Source organism: Filicampus tigris, chromosome 16, assembly GCF_054856515.1.
Source record: "Filicampus tigris isolate MCC_2025a chromosome 16, RoL_Ftig_1.0, whole genome shotgun sequence".
NCBI lineage: Eukaryota > Metazoa > Chordata > Actinopteri > Syngnathiformes > Syngnathidae > Filicampus > Filicampus tigris.
The window spans coordinates 5417574-5438767 of record NC_141232.1 but is presented as its reverse complement, the minus strand read 5'-3'; the positions used below and the strand labels follow the sequence as shown (position 1 = coordinate 5438767).

The 21194-nt window shown below is 44.0% G+C and overlaps 3 protein-coding genes and 1 pseudogene across 4 annotated transcripts; 1 reads left to right on the top strand and 3 right to left on the bottom strand.

Moving 5' to 3' along the window:
* Window positions 1–757: 757 nt before the first annotated feature.
* vac14 (vac14 homolog (S. cerevisiae)) lies at window positions 758–4913 on the bottom strand. Its single transcript, XM_086055045.1, has one exon. The coding sequence runs from the start codon at window positions 4745–4747 to the stop codon at window positions 2414–2416; it is 2334 nt and encodes a 777-aa protein (XP_085911171.1). The 5' UTR covers window positions 4748–4913; the 3' UTR covers window positions 758–2413.
* A 250-nt stretch (window positions 4914–5163) lies between these two features.
* Window positions 5164–10115, top strand: LOC147134301 (uncharacterized; annotated as a pseudogene). The gene is made up of 7 exons (XR_015090151.1): window positions 5164–5615; window positions 6163–6272; window positions 6347–6600; window positions 6688–6802; window positions 7149–7260; window positions 8214–8555; window positions 9611–10115. The product of XR_015090151.1 is annotated as an uncharacterized LOC147134301 (transcript).
* A 2021-nt stretch (window positions 10116–12136) lies between these two features.
* LOC147134300 (uncharacterized) lies at window positions 12137–17255 on the bottom strand. Its single transcript, XM_086056026.1, has 4 exons — window positions 16819–17255; window positions 15940–16100; window positions 15742–15850; window positions 12137–15119 (listed from the first exon to the last, which is right to left on the bottom strand). Exons 1-4 carry the CDS (start codon window positions 17099–17101, stop codon window positions 14491–14493), a joined length of 1182 nt encoding a protein of 393 aa, XP_085912152.1. The 5' UTR covers window positions 17102–17255; the 3' UTR covers window positions 12137–14490.
* Window positions 17256–17544: 289 nt separating this feature from the next.
* On the bottom strand, window positions 17545–21091 carry LOC147134299 (uncharacterized). Its single transcript, XM_086056027.1, has 4 exons — window positions 20566–21091; window positions 20366–20444; window positions 20198–20297; window positions 17545–19980 (listed from the first exon to the last, which is right to left on the bottom strand). Exons 1-4 carry the CDS (start codon window positions 20838–20840, stop codon window positions 19295–19297), a joined length of 1140 nt encoding a protein of 379 aa, XP_085912153.1. The 5' UTR covers window positions 20841–21091; the 3' UTR covers window positions 17545–19294.
* Window positions 21092–21194: the final 103 nt, after the last annotated feature.

The window sequence follows — 21194 nt, the reverse complement described above, 5'->3', positions numbered from 1 at the left end:
GCTGCTAACTGATGGGAGTCAACAGATGCCCCGCAGACACACGCACACGTGCAGTACTGTACATGCTGGGATTTGGGGGGGTACAGTATGTCCCCGTGTGGTCGCCCACACGCATTAACATGCGTTCATGTGTTTTCGTTATATGAATGAGGGTTCACATTTAGCCGCTGGGGTCACACTAAGGAAGTCGAACCATGTGATGTCTCCCAGCCAATTGTAGTAAGATGCAACGATGAGGAGTGGATACTGGAGAAAAAGTTTACACACCCCTGTTCACAAGCCAAGTATAAAAAAAAACCCATCTCAACTCAATAAGAATTTTATATATGGGAAATTTAAAAATAAATAAACGGCTGAGAAAATGGTTTGTGCACGCCCTCTTATGACTGGGGATGTGGCTTTGTTCAGAATGGAATTCAAACTCGTGTTAAATGGGAGTCAGCGCACCTTGCCACCATTTAAAGTGCTTTTGAGTAACCCCAAATAAAGTTCCGATTTTCTAGTCGGCTTTTCTCCCTGGCATTTGTTTGCTTTCTGCAGTAGTAGACTCCTGGCTTAAGCATTTGTGCTAACATTGGCTAATATTACAAACGGTTGATAATTACCCTATGTAAAGCCTCAATTCCAGTTCCAAGAAAAACAGCCCCAAAGCATCATGTACTGACATTTAAAAAAAATAATAATAATAAAAAAAATAAAGTTCTACCCGTCTTTCCAGAGTTTTATTTGCTAGTTGATTAAGAAGAAAGAACACATCTGTCATCATCGGGCAGCTTTATTGGCGACTTTACGCACCAATGACAACAAAAGCAGTGCAAAGCTCCAAGGAAAACAGCATATTAGGATTAAAAAGACAAGCAGTGAGTGTTATGCCAGCTGTGGCTGTAAAGCTAGCCGTTTGTTTAACAAGAATAAAAGACATACCAAGAATGTATGCCTCGTCTTAAGTGGAAAAGTCAAGCTGGCTCACAGCTCTGGACATGTGACGCTTTGTAAGTTGGCTCACATGACAATAAATCATCATTGTGTTCATTAAATAACCAACGTGGACTACTTGGCATGAAATGTGTGTTGGTTTCGCTTGAAATAAATGGAACAAATTAATTTAGAGGAAGAAGATAAATATATACATATTCTGTACCTGCTGACAGGAAAACACATGATTGTGTTACGACAGTTGTCATATTGTCTTCGTTCACGAACAACAGCGGTGTAAGACTTTCAAATAGTAGTTTCAAATATGAAGGCAACCCACTTATTAGAAATTGGTTTCAGTCAAGACACCACTGCAAAGCACAATAACAAACATATTGGAACATGTATTGAATTATTGGTAGGTAGGTCAGTAAATGTCTGTGTGACATTCAGTGCAAAAAACAAACCAAAAAAAAAAACAATAACAGGAAAATTACGTGCTAGGGCCAAAATGAAAAGAAGATAAATTACATTAAAGTAAAGTTGTAATCTTATGAGGTTGAATTTGTATATTTTTTTAGATCAAAGTTGTCGTATTCTGAGAATAAGGTCATATTTTAGAGGGAAATTTAGGGGTTTTTTTTCAGATAAAATTGGTATGGTTCGGAGATAAGGAAAATCTGAAATTTGAAAAAACATTTTTTATATATTTTTGAGATGAACAGTGGTATATATTTAAGTTTAAAGTCATAATATCAATAATAAATATTGATGTTCTAGCAAAAAAAATCCTTTTTTTCAAGATAAAGTAACTTGTGAATTTCAAAATCTGCCCACCCAACATATGCTCTGAGCTAAATCTTAACTTAAAAAAAAACAATGACAGCTGTCACAAAATGGCGTACATAAAACGATGAAAGACTAATCCAACTATAATTCTTACCACATTACGAATAATCTAAAAAATATACAACTTTTCTCTCAAAAACATACCAACTTTATTCTTGTTATACCGTGGCTCTAATCTAAACTATATTCTCGTAAAATCACGACTTTAATCTTGCAGTATAATTATTTCTCTTTTCACCGTGGCCCTGATACTCCTTTTGTAGAAAATACATGATGATGGTGTCAGCGCCATTTTTTCTCCACTAAAATGTTTTTTTTTAAAAACGAGAACAAATATGTAACCGAGTGCCGAATTTCTTCACAACATTCTCACGACAGCACGGCGCGATAGCGATTAGCGCGTCTGGGTCGCAATTCTGAGGTTCTAGGTTCAAATCTCTGCTCCGGCCTTCCTGTGTTGCGTTTGCATGTTCTCCCCCACACTCCCAAAACATGCTAGTCAAGACTCCAAATTGTCCCGCGACACTAATGAGGACAAGCAAAACGGCCGGATTGAAGATTCTCGTCATGCCAGTGTATGTACAAGCTTCGTAATGTCACGTTTGGTTCCAGTCATTTCCCGTTCCCCCCCCCCCGGGATGGTGCGCCCTCACATCAGCTTCCTGTCGGGCAGCTCGGCCACGCGCCCCGAGCGCTGGTGCCGCACCTCCAGGTGTTTGCCCTGCACGCAGTCAAAGTGGCGCAGCAGCTCGCCGTAGTCCACGTGGGCGCGCTTGCGCTCGGCCTGCCGCTCCTCGCCACCGTCCACCGTCCGCATGAGCTCCGGGTTGGGCACGCACTGCAGGCGGTGCGAGAGCAGCTGGAAGGCCTGGCTCTGCGGCAGGAGCATCAGCAGCCCGTAGAGCGCCTTGATCAGGTACGGGTTGCTCTCCACGTCCAGCAGCTGAAGGCGCAGGTAGGTGAAGATGGGGCTCTCCACCAGCTGCACCAGCTTGTCCACCTCCATCAGGAAGTCCACCGTCACCTCCAGCCCGCCGAACTTCTGGATGAGGTCGTAGGCGTGCTTGTAGTTCTGCGTGAGGAAGCAGAGCGACACGGTGGCCACGGGGTTGTGGCACCACGAACGGTAGAGGCAGCAGAAGAGGGCGCAGCTCTCGGCCGTGCGCAGATCTTTCAGCTGGTTGCGCAGCTGGAAGAGCTCGGCCGACGTCAGCAGGATGGTGTTGAGCGTCTGCACCATGGTGGAGGCGAACTTCAGGTCCTCTTCCTTGAGGAGGATGTCCGCCATGGAGTGGAAGATGTTCTCGGCGTGGAGGAGCAGGCAGAGCTGGCGGATGATGAACGCCCCGCGGCTTTCCAGCAGCTTCCTCTCGGCGCTGAAGCGTCTCAGGAGGTTGATCATGAACTTGTAAAAGTAGGAGTTCATGCTCGGCGTGGACGGGGAGGATTCGGCGCCGCCGGTTTTGCCCGCCTTGTCCGGCACCTTGAGTGCCGGCCTGCTGTCGGCCCCGTCGCAGGCCGCCGCCGGATCCGTCTGCCCGGCGGGCGACGACGCGATCTCGGCCAGCACCTCCAGATCTTTGAGGATGACCTCGTCCGACTCGTCCGAGAGGGTCTTGAGCAGCATGGGGAAGAGGCTGTCGGTGTGACGGAACATCTTGCGCGGAGTCTTGATGTAGAGGTGGTAGAGCCACTTGAGCACGGCGATGCGCGTCATCATGCCCGTGGAGGTGTCGTGGAGGTGGCGGTCCAGCACCTGCACGATACCGTCCAAGTCCAGAGTCACCTGAGACCTGTCGGTGCTCGCCGGGGCGAAGAAGCTGATGTTGCTGAAGCCCGCCGCTTCCTGCGAGGAGTTCAGCACGTCGCCGGCATCGACCTTGCCTTCTCGAGACGGCGACTCGGCGCTTCCGCTTCTCTCCTCCTCCTCCTCCTCCTCCTCCGCCTCGTCATCGTCGTCCTCAGGGGTGACCAGCTTCATCAAGCTGTAGTTGCAGGCGCTGGCCGCCTCCTTGGTGTTCTTCTTGCGGTCGTCGTAGGAGAGGCACGGCAGCACGGCGGTGAGGATCCCCGACGAGTAAGGCAGCACCGCGCGGCCCGCCAGCTGGATGAACTCCCTCATCCACGTCATGGCGGTCAGCTGGATGAGGTCATTGGTCACCTTGGTCTCGTCCGCCACCTGACAGTGGATGACCAGGATGTTGGCCATTTCGGCGAACTTCACGCTGGACGGCGTCTTCTTGATCTCCTTCAGGAACTCTCCAAGCACCACCTCGCACGTCCGGCGGATCTCCTTGCTGTTGTCCCCCAGGATCTGGAAGAGGCCATCCAGGATCTCAGGGAGGTAGTGCAGCAGGTTGATGTCAGGTACGGACTCCAAGACATGGATCCAGGAGATGATAAACTGCCGGGCGTACTGGTTATTGGAATAAATGCGCTCTCTTAGTAGAGGGACAAACGCGACGAGGTCGAACTTGTTGCTTTCAGTCACAATGTCCTTCAGGAGTCGGTCCAAAAGTTCGGAGCCGCTTTTGACATTGGGGTCCGGATCAGCTGCGAGCTTGCTCAGCCCATCAAAAAGCAGGTTAAAGTGGGGCAGCACGGCTCCCCTGGCCACCTTGACTATATTATAGAGAGCCTCGCAGGCGTAATAACGCAGGCGGCTGTCCGAGTCGTTAAAACAAGTGAGGACCGGCTCGATGAGCTCCTTCAGATACAGACCAGAGTCCTTACCCAGCGCGATGGAGCACGCGGCCAGGCCGATGAGTCCTCCCTTGCGGCTGTGTGGGTGCTGAGACAGCGCGAACTCCGAGGCCAGGATCTGGATGACGTGACGGATCTGAGTGGAGTTGTTCTGAGCCACGAATTCGCGCACCAGCTTCTCGATTTCCAGGGCCGCCACTTTCCTCTTCTCGTACAGTTTATCATTGAGAGCCCGGACGATGTTAGGCGTCAACGGCGTAAAGTCCTTCTCCGTGTTCATGGTGGCGGCGGAGGTCCGGACAAATGTCTTTGTATAGATGTTGTCCCGTTGAAGGTTAGGGGAAACCGCGACGGAAACCCTGCATTTAGGAGAATTAGGAGAACTTGTCACGCGAAAAGAGCCGCTAAGAGAACCAGGAAGCGGCGAGTAAATGCGACGCAGCTGACCGGTTGCTTCCGGCGGACAGTACACGTCACAAACCCGTTTAGAAAACAGAATTTATTTGTTATTATTTGTGTTCGGTTGCTTGTTTAGTTTATTGAAGGAGAATAAATGAATATATAAAACACAATTTTAATACGTGTATTTTATTGTATTTTTTTTTCTATTAAGGTATTCTGTTCCACACTCCAGTGGCGGTAATGCGCTTGCTAGCCGGTTTGTTAACCGTCCATAAATACCACCAAAGAAGAGGATGCCGTAGTCATGTACGTCACTTCTGCTCTAACGCGATTGGTTCCGCTTGACTTGAGGGGTAGAGCTTCCTTCCTCATTGTCACCTCGACACGCTTTTTTACTCGAAAGCAATTACATTTTTCATACCAAGACACTTTCTTCAACAAACAGGGAACGTTTTCAAAAGCACAAACGCTTTCCAAAACGATGGAAATCAACATATCTCTTCATTCCAAGCTTTCCTCCATCATGGAGACGATGGCCGAGTCCGCCATGGCCGAGCTATGCAAGGCGGTGGACGAGGACACGGTCGAGCTGCGTTTGGAGCTGACACGGCTCAAGACGCTCAACTCGGCCCTGACGGAGAAGGTCGACACGCTGGAGTGCGAGCTGACGGCGGCCAGGAGCGACGCGCCCGGGCTGCCTCGGAGCCACCGGACCGTTGCCATCCAGACGGACGACGACGTTCACGGTAAATGGTCGTTTGTTTACATGGACACGGCATTAGGCACACCCTCTGTATTGGATGGCAATAGATTGGAAAGGGATGCTACCAATGATATAGTGAGCTATATCATTGCTATAAAATGAATTATTAGCACGAATGTTAAACAAAAATACATGTAATGAACAAACATCCATAAAATAGTTCTATAAACTGCAGATTTCCTCTAGATAACAGTGATCTTTGTGATTGGCATACAATACATCCCACCTCCTGCTTTAATAGTTACCCCGTGAGCAGTGTGCGTTTTACTGTTGGGCATTTTCCTTTAGCGAAACAGCAATTTTAAAGATGCCAAAAGGTTCCTTCGGTTCGTTGTATGGCAGACCCACTAAAGAATTATTTCCCCACTATACCTTTGTATTATTTTTGCTATAACAGATTTTTTTTAATTGGCTACTAATTTTACACAGAAACAGCCGCATTTTCTCAACAGCAATACGGCCGTTACTTTTGATTCAGACATGTGAAAAGCTGTCGTTTGACTTAATCCATGATGTCTGCTTTTTTCCAGAGTCTGTGTCTCCAGTCATCGAGGGAGTTTTTGGAAAGGACTGGTGCCTTAATCTGTGGAAAGACAGATTCCGCGCTAGTCATAAGATTGATGCTCAGCAAGTAGACGATGTGCGTTTCGAATATTCAAAGTGTCTATTATACTGTGTATATTCACTTTGTGACTTGTTTTTTTTTCCCTGCAGGATATAATTACATCCATGCCTCTGGACTGTTTCTCTCCGAGCGAAGCGCAGGATTTGGAGAAAGGCGCTGAGTTTTATAGTTTTGAGTCTTTCTCGGAGGCCATCGAAAGATGGCAGAGGTCCAATTTTGTGGAGCTATACAAGCGTAGCTCCAGGACTGTGGAGAATGCCAAGAAGCGAGCAAGGAAAAAATCATACAGTGACGATTTAGTGTTTGCCGAACTGGACTTTGCTTGCGCCCATGGCAGCAAAGGGTAAGTTTGATACAGTATTGTGATCTTCGTGTCCATTATACTGTCAACAAAATGTCACTTACCTTTTTAATTTTAATTTCTCTTTAGCCCTGATTCGAAACGTTGTCCATTCACCATCAAAGTGCGAGTTACACCTGATGGAAGGAAGCTCTACGTAAAGGACATCAGTCCTGCAAATTGCCACAACCATGAACTCTCCCAGGTAAGGTTAGTGAGAAAACACAGCAAGGATTGAATACGGAGGAAAAAAAAAATGTCCGAAATCACACGACGTGCTCCATTTCGAGCGAACTGGGCTGCCGTGGCAGAACCAGAATGATACCACAACTGTTTATCACGACCATCCCCCCCACCACAGTTGCACATATCTTTCCGAGATATAAGATCCAAAACCTAATGAACACTTTAGTTATCAGTTGAGCCTTGGAAGTGGGTTAACGTTTGATTGAGTGCCGTTCCTCTCACCATGGTCGCAAACTCTCATTGGGGATATCCCCTGCATGCGGCAGTAAACAACACATTTTCATTCTGGCTGTTCCATTTCGCAGGTTGTGATGACCGGGCCCGACACCGAGAATGCCGATGTGATTCAGGTGAAAGTGGAAGATTATTTGGAGGGCGCTGCTGGCGGCTTCTCCCATGAAACACTCAGCCGAGAAAGTAAGTGACGCCACTGTCTTCAATGGTGTACACGAATAACGATGCTTGTCATCGAAGCAGATTTTTTTTTGAGAGACCCCACATGTGATGAAAAACTCCAGCGAGTGTGTTTTTACTGCTCTCTCTTATATTATGTGGTGCATTTGGTGACCAACACAGAACACCTCACACATAACCATATCTCCACAGACAATTGTGACTCGCCTGATGCCTGTTGTAGTACCAAGGTGAACCTTTGAGAGGCAGCATGGTACCACAAGGCATCCACACTGCCAGAAAATGCCTGAGAGACACTTAGACATGCTACAACAATTTGCTCCTCTATTTCTGTCTGGCAACAGCACAAGCTTCAGGTGACTTCCGAATTGGCTATCGTTCCATTGAACTTGAGTGTTGACCACACTCAAAAAGGATTGTGTATCGCGAGTATTGAACAGGTTTAACATGTACGATTGTTTCTCAAGCAAAGGAGGAAAAATCATCTTTAACGCACACGTGGTATAATCACTTAGACTTTAAGATGGACATTAAGCTTTTTTTTTAAATGGGAGGGCCATGTGGGGACACTGTGAGCCAAGTCGTGTTGGTACTGGCCCCGATATATTCATGATATAACGGTAAAATTTTATTTTTTGAGACTTTAAGAAAATATTTATTCTGCATCCTTGACAGCAAAAAAAAAAAAAAAAAAACTCTGACATCACAAATCTAGGGAGGAGTAACCAAATTTTGTCCGATTATCCTTATGTGTGTCAGAACTTTCAGAGCAAGATTCTACTTCATCTCATTAAAATATATATATATATATATATATATAAAATAATAATAGCAATAACATTCGATTAATTGATCTCTATAGTTGATTTTGAAAAGTGATCAAATCACTAGTCAGTTGACAAAACAAAACTATAAATTAAAAATTGTTTATGTTGCCTTTTTCCGGACAACATCAGCACACAACAGCACACCCTGGACTTTCCAGGAGGTGCAGACCTTCCTCGGTATCCTCGCCGAAGAGGAGGTGCAGCGGGAGCTCGTTGGCGCGGTTCGGAACAGGAAGGTTTTCCAGCTGGTCTCTCAGCGGATGGCCGCCGAGGGCTTCCACCGGACGTGCGGCCAGTGCCAGATGAAGTGCAAGAAGCTGCGCTGCGAATACCGCAAAATAAAAGAGCAGAACAGGACCAAAGCGTGGAGGTGGTTCGAGTTGGTGGACGCCGTATACGGTCGTAGGCCGGCGATAAACGAGCAGCGCGTGGACACGGCCATTCTGCTGGAGGCCATGATGGAGTCTGTCGGTAAGTTTTTGCTCAACGTGAGCAATGTGTATCAGTCGACATGTCGTAGATAACGGAAGCATCCAGCATGATAAAGATCGATTTTTTTTAGTGAGAGCGGAATACGTCCCATTCCAACATTCCATGTCAGTTAATTACGTAAGATGGTCCACTTGCTATTTCTTTCCCCTGTAGGAAATACTGGAAATTGAATTGCCGCCTATAAAACCTAAAACAAGTTTCACTCGAGTTTAGTCACCAGCAAAATATAAAAACTGTTAAATCTTGTGCTCACCCTTAACTTTGGGGATGAGTTGTGTGCTCGGGAGGCGATTCGCTTCACATCAAGACGACACATAGGTCACGTTTTGGTGCGTATTCTTTATTATTATTATTTTTATTATTGTAGCTATATTGTACTGACCAAGACAGAGGCATGTGTGTCATATGATTAGGTTTTGTGTATATATTTCGGTGAAAATAAACTCCATATTGTACCATTCCCAAGTGCACTGCTGTGATTTTCAAAGTGGTGCACAGGCTCCCCCTAGTGGTACACGAAAGAATCACTGAATTAAATGTCCAAAAGGTGCCTAACGTCGCTAACGTCGCAGTGGCCGAAACTTTTTTCTAATTCAGAAAAGTAAGTCCAGTTCAGTTTCAAGTGGAAAACATTTCTATTAACTCTGTTAGAACTTTTTGCTTTTAAACATTCATTTAGGCACATTTTTTTATTTCTATGATTTATGCAATGCATGTTAATTTAGTTATTTAGGTACTGTTTTCCTATATTTAAGTGAATTATGTTACAGTAGCTTACAATAAGATTTTTTTTTTTTTTTCGAATAAAACCTCTACTTCATTTTTGATGACTGCTTAGGTCTGCTCTTTTGATCGTTGTTGTGTTACTTGACAAGCTAAATATTTTAATATAATAACAACATAAGGTGGTACCTTTGAGAACATCTAATAGTACTAGTACTATATTCGATTAAAGATGTAAAATAATTTATTTAAATGCAATTATTTACTCTGTATGTCCTGGTATATAACACATACTTTGCCTCACTTCCCAGTGGAGGGTCTGGGCTGCGGCGGCGGCAGCAACAACAAGCTCATGTCCATTGGCGAGCCGCTGACCTCGCCAAGCAGCTCACCGTCAAGGCCCTCGACACCGGCAGAACCGGGACCCTCGACCCTGGTGGCCCCCCACCGCGTGTCTTCTCGAAAGAGGGAACTGTTCGACTGTGACGTCACCGACACGCTGGAGGAGGCGTCGACAGCGGCTTGGAAGGTGGATGAAATGCACGAACAGCGCCTTCAGATGTACTTGGAGGACGCCCGCGCGGCCAGAAGGCAGGAGGCCGAACTGATCAGACAGAAAGTCGGCCAGTCGCCCGCCGTCAGCGAGGCCTTTTTTTAACATCTTCCATTCGGCACTCAAACAGGACTAATTCAAGTGGACTGCGCCACACGGTGGAATTGTGGCGAATCATCACAAATCCCTTCTCTGTTGTTTTGATGCATTGTATGTACGCAACAGGCTCCGAAAATAAACTTTGTAACAGTTTCCAAACCGTATGTTTTGTAGTAACGGTCGTCTTTCCACAAAATGTTGTTGTTGATCTTTGAATGTCGTTATCTTTGTGTTATGTTGTAATGTGGGAGGAGGGGCGGGGCAAAAAGTGCAAATAATGCTTTATCGTCGTACTTCAGATATTCCCAACCACTGTATCATAATAAATTAGTGTGCTGCAAGAGATTATCTAATTTTACATACCGGTGAGAATTTCAAAATATTTACTACAAATAATGTATGTTTTTTTCTATATCAACAATGTATAAAATACTGAAATTAACATCTGTAGTCACCGGTTGCCACCATACAACTAATGAATAGATTTGCGTTCGACGAAGCGAATTTGTGAGTAAATTAAAACAAGTATACACTGGATATAAAAAGTCTACACTCCCCTTTTCAAATGCCAGGTTTTTATGATATGAAAAATGAGACCAAGATAAATCGTTTCAAAACTGGACCCACACACGGCTAAGCTGATAAAAACGAAATCCTTTTGCTAGGGCCAATGAAAAATAAATAATGTGTGACCGTGGTAATAGAGTAATTAAGCAAATCACGCTTAATGTCAGCACACACAAACTGCCTCTTATTAACCCCAAATACATTTCAGATGTTCTGTCATGCTTTTGAAATGATTTATCGTAGTCCCATTTTCAAGGCACCACTGCACTTTCTAAGTGTGCGTGCAAATACCGTTTCCGGCGTTATGCGTTGGACAGTCAGACATTTAGGCATCTTTCTATTCTCTTGTTTGAACAGACGACCAAGACGAACTCTTCCCGGAGGAAGTCGAGCAAATGCCAGTGTGGCCGGTGGACGTCTCGATGGACGCAGACAGTAAGAATGAATATTATGATGATAATGCGACTGGCGAACAAGTCATTCAGTTGAGTAACAGCGCAGAGGACGAATGTTTCGAATATGTCGTCGAAGACGGTCAGAGCAAGTTAACGGTCCAAACGAGCTCAAGCGCCAGTGAAAAAAAATACTTTTGTTTACGATGCAACATTGCCTTCTACAACCCCAACACCCTGATGGTACACCAAAGAGCCCACCAGCCCTACTGGTGCATTGTGTGCAAGGAGCAATTTGAGACCAAGGCCAAGTTCAAGCAGCACAAGTGCGAACTGCCCGCCAACAAGTGCCGCCTGTGCGGGAAGACTTGGGCCAGCCAGTCGGCCCTCCAGACCCACATGGTGGTGCACACGGGGGATAAGCGCTTCGTGTGTCGCTTTTGCGGCCAGAGGTTCGCGCAGAAGGGCAGCATGAGGAGTCACCTCGTCCGAACGCACATCGGCTGCGGCGAATGCGGAATGAAGTTCGAGGTGAAGACGCAGCTGCTGCGTCATATGTTGAAGCATAAGAGGCGTACCATTTAGGGGGAATGTTATACGAACGTTTACGTTAGGGTTGTGGTTAGCACATCCGCCTCAGTTTGAAGGCTGGAGTATTAGAACGGCTTATAAAGTATATGCCACGAGAAAAGGGCTTTGGCGTGTCTTTTAGCAGAGTTCCTTGGCACCGAGATGGTACCTAAGCACTGCTTTTTTTTCTTTCTTTTTTTTTTTTAACAGAGCTTTTGGACCATCTTTTGCCGTATTAATGTGTTTCAGAAGGAGTGCAAATGAGCAAATAGGTGATTTTTCCCCCCAGTGAATAAAAACAAAAACATTCGGTAAACAGGTGAATTCATGAGTAGCGAACATGTGGGGCAACACTATGCTCGGGCTTTCTCCCACATTCCAAAACGTGCACGTGAGGTTAATCATTGAAAAGTGTAAAATGCCCAAATCAGCTGCGATAGGCTCCAGCTCATTAGCAGCTCTCATGGGGACAAAAGCGCTTGAAGATGAATCGATTCGGCGGCTTGGTGAAGACAAAATGGACAGAGTTGTAAAAACTGGATCGAACGTGTGCTGTTATTGCATCTATGAAATGACATATATCTTACGTCTTTTTGTTTGCAGCTTTAAAAGTGTATTAGATTGCTTTATTCTTCACGATAGTCATCAGCCTTCACTCGGGAGTCAAAAAGTTTATTCAATAAAACATCCCTCAAAAATACAGTCCGAGTGTGCTTTGTTCGGATTTTAAAGAATGCACTTTTTTCATTGGACTCCAATGAACATTTGCACATACTTTAACATTTGGGGGCGGGGGGTCGGAGGGCTTTGTTATGGGCATGCAAACACGACGCAAATCTGTAATTTCTTTCGGCAAACACAACAAGCAAAATAGGAACGTTTTACATGGGGATTTTCAAGGTAACAATGCTTTGTTTCATATAAAGCCATTTGTACTTTTATAACATCTGTTGAATTGGCTTCAGCATGTTTAGCAAACAAAAGCGGCCCCTGAGGCCTTGAATTTTTCATCACAGGTGCCGCGCATACCAATAAATTTGAATATGGTAGAAGTTGGATTTCATTCAGTAGTTCAATTCAGAAAGTAAAACTCAAACAGTAAATTCATTAAACGCGAAAAAATATTTGACAGAAGGCTTATTCTGATTTCTGTCATGATAAAATCATTTGAATAAAGTATTCTAATATCACAAGATGAATTTGCGGTGAGAACCACCATCAACAATATTAATAAATGTTAAGTACTCAACTGTGTATAGTGAATCGATATAACCCAAGTTTCACTTTTTAAATTCAACTACTGAAATACGTTTTCCACAATATTGTTAGCCTAGTAGCATAAATGCCTCAGTACTTACTATCGCATCAGTAACCAATGTGCTTGCTAAAAAAAAAAAAATCGCAACGTCCATGTCGATTCTCTATCCTAAAGTTCATGTGCAAAGGTTTAACTCAAGGCAACTTCCCACTTGTTTTTAGAAAACATTCAAAAATGACTTGAATATTTATGCTAATAGGCTAACGATTTTGTGGATTATTGACACCTGTATCTACATTGTGCCCTTGCGTTTATTTTTTGATTATTTCAGAACAATGATAGCAAATCAGTGCTCCGAGTTGCTACATTCCACCTACAAAGGAAGCAACGATAATCAATACAAGGATGGGGAAACAACGAGCACCCATATTTTGAAAATCTTTAAAACCTATCCATCATAGAGTCACAAGTTGTCGAAGGTCACGGACACACCGTGCGGTTGAAATCAAAAGTCTACATTGACTGTTGTGATGAGGTAGTTGAAGGTGTATGCTACACATCGGCACAAACGTATTATTCCGTCTTTTACGAGACAGGAGCGTTGACTCCGGCCTTGGAGGAGGTATTTCAAACAATGCACAGCAAACATGACAGCATGCAATGCGGATGAGGTCAGCGTTTCAATGAGGTATTCACACTAAGTGCCATAAAACAGATAAATACGAAACAGAACTGCAAGGTCGAAGATGACATTGCGTCCTGTGTATTTTTCCCATGCATTTCAACGGCAAGTGGATGAAAGCACAATTTTAAGAGTGTAATTGCCAAAAAAAGAAAACGAGAAATGTATTCAAAGGCAAATCAAAGGACTTAAAGAGGAAGTCAAACAATTTCTTCACAATATGTTCTATGCGGGCTCACTAACTAAACACGGCATTCTGATTAATATTGCATTTGTGGAATATGTGAATTAAGCAGAAAACTCCACCCGTTTTTATCCATTTCAGGGGGCGGCCATTTTGCCACTTGCTGTCAACTGTTATCTGGGTTTGGTCATGTGACATGTGCAAGCTGATCCCTTCGGCGCCGTGATGTCATTTTATGTCGACAGCAAGTGGCAGCACAGCACAAAATGGCAGCCCCCTGGGATGGATCAAAACAGGTGGATTTTTCTGCTTAATTCATATTCCACAAAGATAGATAAAGATAAATATATTAAAATGAATTAAAAAGAACATTTTTGACTTGACTTCCACTTTAAAGTACAAAACGTTTTTTGTTTTTTTTTAAATGACAAATGTTCTCCACTTGTTTTTTCCTGACATTTGAATTGTCTCTCTCCAGCTTCATTTAGCACAAAGTTCATTTATCACAAAAGGAGTACTAATCCCACACTGCAAACACCAAAAAAAAAAAATACAGTTGGGTCGAAAATAACCCAATTGTTGTTGTTATGCTTTCGGCTTACTAACTTTTTGGGTTATTTTGACGCAAGCGTCCCTTTTTGACTCACAATTAACTCATTCACTACCATTGACGAATTTACTTGAATTTTCACATTGCAGTTATTCAATCCCAGGAATTTATTTATATTTTTTTCCAAATTTTTCAAACGTTACTGTAAAAGAGGGTCTGAAAACGTCTGGGAGTGAATGAGTTAAGCTATATTTGACCCAATTGTTATAAGTGAAGAAATCGTAAAATTCTGTGAATCAAAATAACACTTGGAGAGCCCACGCGTGTGCTTCCCACTTAGGTGGTCTTCATGTGGGTGAAACACTGGTGGTGGTTCAAGCCGTACTTGTAGGCATAACATTTGCCGCAGTCCACACAGCTGTACGGCTTCTCGCCCGTGTGCGTCCGATAGTGAATGTTCAGCGAGCTCTTCTGCGAGAAACTGCGTCCGCAGTTGGGACAGCTGTACGGCTTCTCGCCGGAGTGCACGCGCTGGTGCAGCTTCAGGTACGTCTTCTGGGCGAAGCGTTTGCCGCACACCGTGCAGCTGAACGGTTTCTCGCCCGAGTGCCGTCTCACGTGCACTTTCAGGCTGCTCAGGTAGTTGAAAACTTTGCCGCAGAAGAGACATTGGAAGTGCTTTCTGGGTCTCATTGGTTTGGCAGGGAGGAGAGCGAGCTGTTTGCCGGCGCCCCCGTGGATGCCGCCGGCGTAGTCGACGTAGTCGCCGGCGGTGGCGGCCGCCGGAGCGCCCGTGGCGTCCAGCAGCGTGCTCATGGCGGCGTCCTCGATCAGCTTGTCCATGATGTTGGGCTGCGTGCGCTGCGCTTGGCTGTCGGCCATCAACGGGAAGGTGTTCAGAACCTCCGAGTGCAGCTGGAGCTCGTTAACGGAGCGATGGAGCTCGGCGTCCAGCAGCCCGACATCTACGCGATACGCAAGCTATTACCACCATTGAATACTCAGGTTAGTAGTCAGGATTTTTTTGTTTTTTTTTTAATTATAAAGGTACACACATACCGATAATCAGGACAGTTTCGGGTATTCTCATTCCGTGTGATCAAAGAAGAGTCAATTATCAAATGTCTGAAAGATTATCTTGAGTGCATTATTGCGTGGAGTGTTAGGAGGTAATGTTTCTCCCCTTCTGATCAAAATAACCAAAGGTCTGATTATCATATGACTCTAAAAAAAACTATCCTGAATGATTATCTTGCGGTAATCTTTTTCCTCCCTCCTGATCAAAATGAGCAAAAGCCCGATTATCGGTTGTCTATAAAATATTATCCTTTGCGATTATCATGTTGTATTATCATGTTGTCAATGATTTCCCCTCAATCCCGTCCAATCCAAATCAGCAAAGGCCCGATTATATTACATATGTCTCTGGAAGATTTTACAGAGTGATTATCCCGTGGTGTGCGATGTTGTGTTGGTCACCACACACTGTAAGAGCAGTAAAAACGCACAAGCTGTCGTTTTTCCTCAGATTTTAAAATCTTAAAATTCATGAAGCGCCCACCCATGCTTTACTTAGAAAACGTTTACCTTTTCTGTTATCCGTCAACCGAATCTGCTGCTGCCCGAGTGGATGATCGTCGTACATTTCCTCCTTGACGAAGATGAGGTCGGGTTCTCCGTCGATTATATCTAACACCTGCCAAAATGTTACCACCATATGAATGCCTTGCAAAGACATGGCAGGTTATTTGTGACAAGAGCTTTAATAACGGCACACAGATTTACCTGCGGTCCCATGCTTGGCATCGCAACGGGCTCAGCTGCCTCTTTCCTTTGAGTGGAGGCCCTTTTGTCTTCCCTCCACAGATCCATGCACCAATCCTTCCCGAATACTCCGTCAATGGCGGGAGCGGCCGTCTGCTGCTGTTGCTGCTGGTGGTGGTGGTCTGCACAAATCAAAACATAACACACATTTACACATTATACAATCTGGATCAGGCCAGGGTCAAATTTTTACACAAAACTAATCCAGGATGCACACATCAAAAATTTGATTCAAATATGTAGTCTCCACCAGATCTGGATTAATTCTAAAATATCTAACCGTGCATATACAAATTGAATTGCTTCCAAACACAAGATGGATCAGATCTGGATTACATTTAAATTTGTACCCACACGACAAGAATTAGAACCGTTTTCAAAAACACATTGTGGATCCGATTCGGATAAAACGGTCTAACCCAAATATAAATGTAAAAATCTTGGTCAGATCTGTTTTTGTTTATTTGTTGTTGTTTTTAATCACAACTTGTAAACCTGCTTCTAAACTGATTTCAACTACAGAATGTGGATCGGATCTGGATAACATTTACAGCTAAACTCCTACTAATCATATATAAATGAATTATTAATGACTAAATGAATCTGGATCAGATCCGTCTTTATTTTACAGTGACTAACATGGCAGGCAGGCAAAACTATTTTATTAAAAGCACGCTTTTCCTTCCTTTTTTGGGAAGCCGGAGGGGGGTATTTTTATTCACACTATTATTAGAACCGTTGGCATTGTTATGACATCATCAATGTGTCACTTCAATTTTCCTTGGAGCACCCTTGAAACGTGCTCCATTTTTAAAGCCCCTCTCCCCAAAAGCGACCCACCAGTTTTAAGAGCATCTTGACCTTCGGGATTCCTTCGGCCGATGTTGTTGACGTGGCCCGGGTAGTAGTGAGCCTCCCGGGCGGCTCTGAGCTGCAGCTCCAGGGAGTAGCATCTCTTCTTCAGGGCCTCATTCTCGCTCTTGTGTAGGGAGATCTCGCCAAGGAGCACCGACGAGCACTCGTCCGCCAGGTTTCCGATCTCCATCAGGGCCGTCTTGGTTAGCTTCTCCAGGATGGCCGTCAGCTGCATCCGGAAGCTTCTGTTGGTGGTGTTGCACATCATCTCGACGCGGACTAGGCGCAAATAATTCGACGGTTCGGCCTCGCCGCTTCCGGCATGTATTGGACCAAATGAGATCCGCGAGCGAATAGTGTTGGACCAAGGCTAGCTGCTAGCTGCTATGCCGCGGTGCAATGTGGGATGTGGATTTGCCCTTTCCGAGCTGTACGTGAACGCAGCACAAGATATGAACTTTACATCTATTTTATCACATTAGAAACGAATCAAAATCAATCATTTTATGTGTCGTTGTAGTGTAAAACAATTATAACGGTCTTGATGGTGTGCTATAACAATGATTAAAACAAACATTTAGTTTATGGGTTTGTTGTTTTCAAAACTTGCCATTTCATTTTTGTATATTGTAATGTTAATCTTTGTTCTACAATTGCAATTGCAATTTGTTTTATGTGGAGTAAGGATGGAAGAAAGAAATAGGCACCCCATGGCAGTCAGCTTTTGTTTTATTTCCAAAGGAATGACAAAGTAGAGTGGTATTCATTTAATCATATCGATAATCATCAATTCTATCGATCGATTGAAAGCAATTAACTCATTCTATCACAATGACATATTCATATGTAATTCCACAGAGGGTCTGAAAAAGTCTGGTACTGAATGAGTTAATTGGAACGTTGTCAAGGGCTATGCCAAGATAACCACAATTGTGTTCCATATTAAGCAAGAAAACTTTATACAGCGCATTTCACACACAATGTATCTATGTGCTTCACAAAACTAGAGCATTTACAAACAAAATATTTTACGAATTAAAAAGAAAAGTAAAGAAATAAAAAATACACAAATAAAGACATAAAAGGTGCTCTACTAAAAAAAAAAACAAGAATATTTTGGAAAAACGGATTATAATTGATTCGTGTATTTATTTAAAGCATTAAATTGCATTGTTACAATCAGATGCAACTTAGATATGCAGTGTACAGTATGTTATAATTATGAAATAAATATGGAAATCTAAATTATAAGCAGTCGTCAAAATTACATTAACATTACATTGCTAATCAAAATTCACACACACACATACACCCACACATCAAAAGCATGCATCAATTTGATTTTTCCATTTTTCAACATTTTTAAAGTGTGCTAACATTATGAGTTAACTCATATTCGCCACATTCCCTAGCTGGGACTCCCCCAAACATTATCATTATATTATAATGTAAATCCTCCTGGCAACTTCCCTCCACTGTGTTGAAATATTGCCCACACCAGGGCCACCTTTGGCATCGTTGCTTGTTATTTATTTTTATTTATTTTTTATTTTTTCAAAACTACTGGCAAGACTGTTCGGAAAACCCGCTAAACATAGCAACAATCTCGCGACACTCAAGACACGTTGTTGTTCTTGCTCAGTGGAAATGCCCGCACACAATTGCACGTGAAAATAAAAGTGCCGCATATTTTACCATTTGTTTTACAGTGGTACCTTGACTTACGAGTGACCTGACTTTAGTTTTTCAAATTACAGGCTGTCGCTCGGCCGATTCTCTTCTGAAATCAGACTGATGATCCTTAATTTTTTTTTCTTTCAAAATAGAACATCTGTTTTTACTTTGTAAAACAACGATCAACATTTTTGCAAAGTCCCAACCGATTAATCAACGCTCTTTTATAAATCGGCTGATATTTGCAGATACTTCTTTTTGTTGTTGTTGTTGCAAAACCAATGACATTCAAACATTGCCCCCCCACTCAAAAAATATTTGCCATTTTTTGGTCAATATATCACTCTTTTGTAAAGTCCAACAAATACAATAGGACAAAGTATTGTAAAACAGTCAAATGTTCTGCTTGTAATTCATATCTCAACTGTTGTAAGCGTCAAGAGACCAACAAAATAAGTTACCGTATTTTCTATATTATATTTTTTTAATTAATCAGAAGTTTGATCGGTTATCAGAATTTTATCCTGCCAAATATCAGAATCGGCCACATAAAAATCAGTCGTGCCCTAATTTTTGCCAACTTTCGGACATGTTACGGACCAAATCCGGAACTGAATCATAATTTATGACTGTATCCTGTGTTTTTTTTTTTTTTAAGTCAACTCATCAATTAATGAAAAATAATTAATTTTATTTATTTTAATTTTATAATTATTAAATTATCATTAGTTACAGCCCTCGTTTTAATTTAGATAGCGCTACTCTTTTCGACAACCACCTGAGCAAGTTACATGAGACTGACAACAACGTTGGATGAGGTTTTGTTCGGGAGCGGCTCGCTTAGCGTTAGCGCGCTACTGCTGCAGAGTTGCATTTCGGGCTCGAGGTGCACCAAAAGGTGCTTTTTCAGATTGCAGTTCTTTGTGAAGCCCTTGCCGCACTGAATGCACACAAAGGGCTTTTCTCCCGTGTGCGTGTGCCGGTGCATGTCCAGGGTGCACTTCTGGATGAAGCCCTTACCGCAAATGTGACAGCGGTACGGCTTCTCCCCGGTATGTGTGCGCTGGTGCGTGTACAAGTGGCCCTTCTGGGCGTAGCGCTTCCCGCACAGCGTGCACCGGAACGGCTTCTCTCCCGTGTGACTCCTCTGGTGGATCTCCAGCTGACTGTAGCAGCGGAAGCTCTTCCCGCACTGCAAACAGCCGAACCCCTTGCCGCCGGAGGCGGTCCTCCGGTGGTGCATCTTGGCGCTCCTGAGCGAGCTTTGGGGCGTGGCATTTGCGGGCGAGCTTTTGCTGGCCTCGTGACTTGCGTGGGGCAGAGTGAGCGGGGGGTTCCACTGCGTCTCCCTCCTTTCGGGCACAGTGAGGCACGAGGGCGCATTGAGGCTCACGATGCAGTCGAGGTACATGGGAAGATGGTGTTCGGAGACAGGTTTGTGGCGCTGGCTCACGTCTGGACTCTTCTGGGTGTCTGTACAACAATTTAACATGTTATGATATTGGATACAAAGTACTACAGTTGACAATCTATTAGATGTATACTTAATTCACAATAACTGACCCTACATACGCAAATAAAATTTGCTTACAAATCTGGATCAGATATGGGTTCAATTTACAGAATCTGACAGCGGAAACACTGAAATGAATATAGCAGCATTAAATACAAGAGGTGATTCCAAACTCACTGCTTTCACTTGCTCTTTCTTGTTCAATCTCTCTGTTGTCCACCTCTTTCGGCTCCTCCTTTACCACCAGCTCAAGATTCTGAGTCGTTAAATGAAACGTCTAATTGGGGAAATGGGGAAATCATTCCTCTGCACAAAATAGCACGTCGGTGACCATTAAACACAAACCTCAGCGGCGGGATGCTGCTCATCTTGGACTGAAGTGCTCGTCTCTGGTGAGGAGATGGTGTTCTCACATGGGAACTCACTAAAGTGCAACCGTTTGAGAGTCAATACATTGTGCGGTCATGATAGCATCTCCCTGGTATCTCCAGCCTGCAGGTAGACACCAAGGGAGTGCTGACAAGATGGAAGAAAAACAAGCCTACCTTTTGGAGACAGTTCTTGTCCTGTCAGCCTCCAGCCCGGCGCTTTCCGAGCCTTCCCTGGCATCCTGCGGCCTGCCCCGCTGCGCCATGTGGAGCAAAGTCTCCATCAAATTCAGCTTCTCGGTGAGCGACGCTATTTCGTTACGGCCGCGGGTGATCTCGATTTTCAGCATCTTCGACTCAATCGCTACCAGCTTGCCGATCTCTGTAACGGTCGCTTTGCACAACTCATCCATGATGGACGCGAGCTGAGTTTGGAAGCAGAAAGCCGTCATTTTGCTTGAATTGAGGACTTTTCAACACAAGAGAAGTGGTACGCATGAACAATGCCAGACGTTTTTTTCTTCTTCTTTCCCACCAAAGTTCACGAGACTACACCAAGACCAGAAGTTTTAGTGTCCTCTAGCGGCGGGTAGGGATTTGCTCAAAATTCATAACGTGAAATCATGCACAATTTCAGGTCTTTGCTTTATATTAAATCCCGAGCTAAGATAACATTTGTTTCATGGTAACGCTACCTTCACATGTATTCATACTACTTTCTGCAATATTTCGACATTATTTACCACAATGCACCGCGATGTAAACGTAGAATATGATTGGCTACTGAAATTCGTTGGAGGATTAAG

Excerpts from the sequence above, each read along its gene's own strand:
- vac14 (XM_086055045.1), bottom strand. The coding sequence starts at position 4,747 with ATGAACACGGAGAAGGACTTTACGCCGTTGACGCCTAACATCGTCCGG.
- LOC147134300 (XM_086056026.1), bottom strand. The coding sequence starts at position 17,101 with ATGATGTGCAACACCACCAACAGAAGCTTCCGGATGCAGCTGACGGCC. Across the intron at positions 15,851-15,939 it reads TGCCAAGCATGGGACCGCAG|GTGTTAGATATAATCGACGG; the intron begins GTAAATCTGTGT and ends ACATTTTGGCAG. Across the intron at positions 15,120-15,741 it reads GTTGACGGATAACAGAAAAG|ATGTCGGGCTGCTGGACGCC; the intron begins GTAAACGTTTTC and ends CGTATCGCGTAG.
- LOC147134299 (XM_086056027.1), bottom strand. The coding sequence starts at position 20,840 with ATGACGGCTTTCTGCTTCCAAACTCAGCTCGCGTCCATCATGGATGAG. Across the intron at positions 20,445-20,565 it reads ACAAGAACTGTCTCCAAAAG|TGAGTTCCCATGTGAGAACA; the intron begins GTAGGCTTGTTT and ends GTTGCACTTTAG. Across the intron at positions 20,298-20,365 it reads AGCAGCATCCCGCCGCTGAG|ACGTTTCATTTAACGACTCA; the intron begins GTTTGTGTTTAA and ends TTCCCCAATTAG.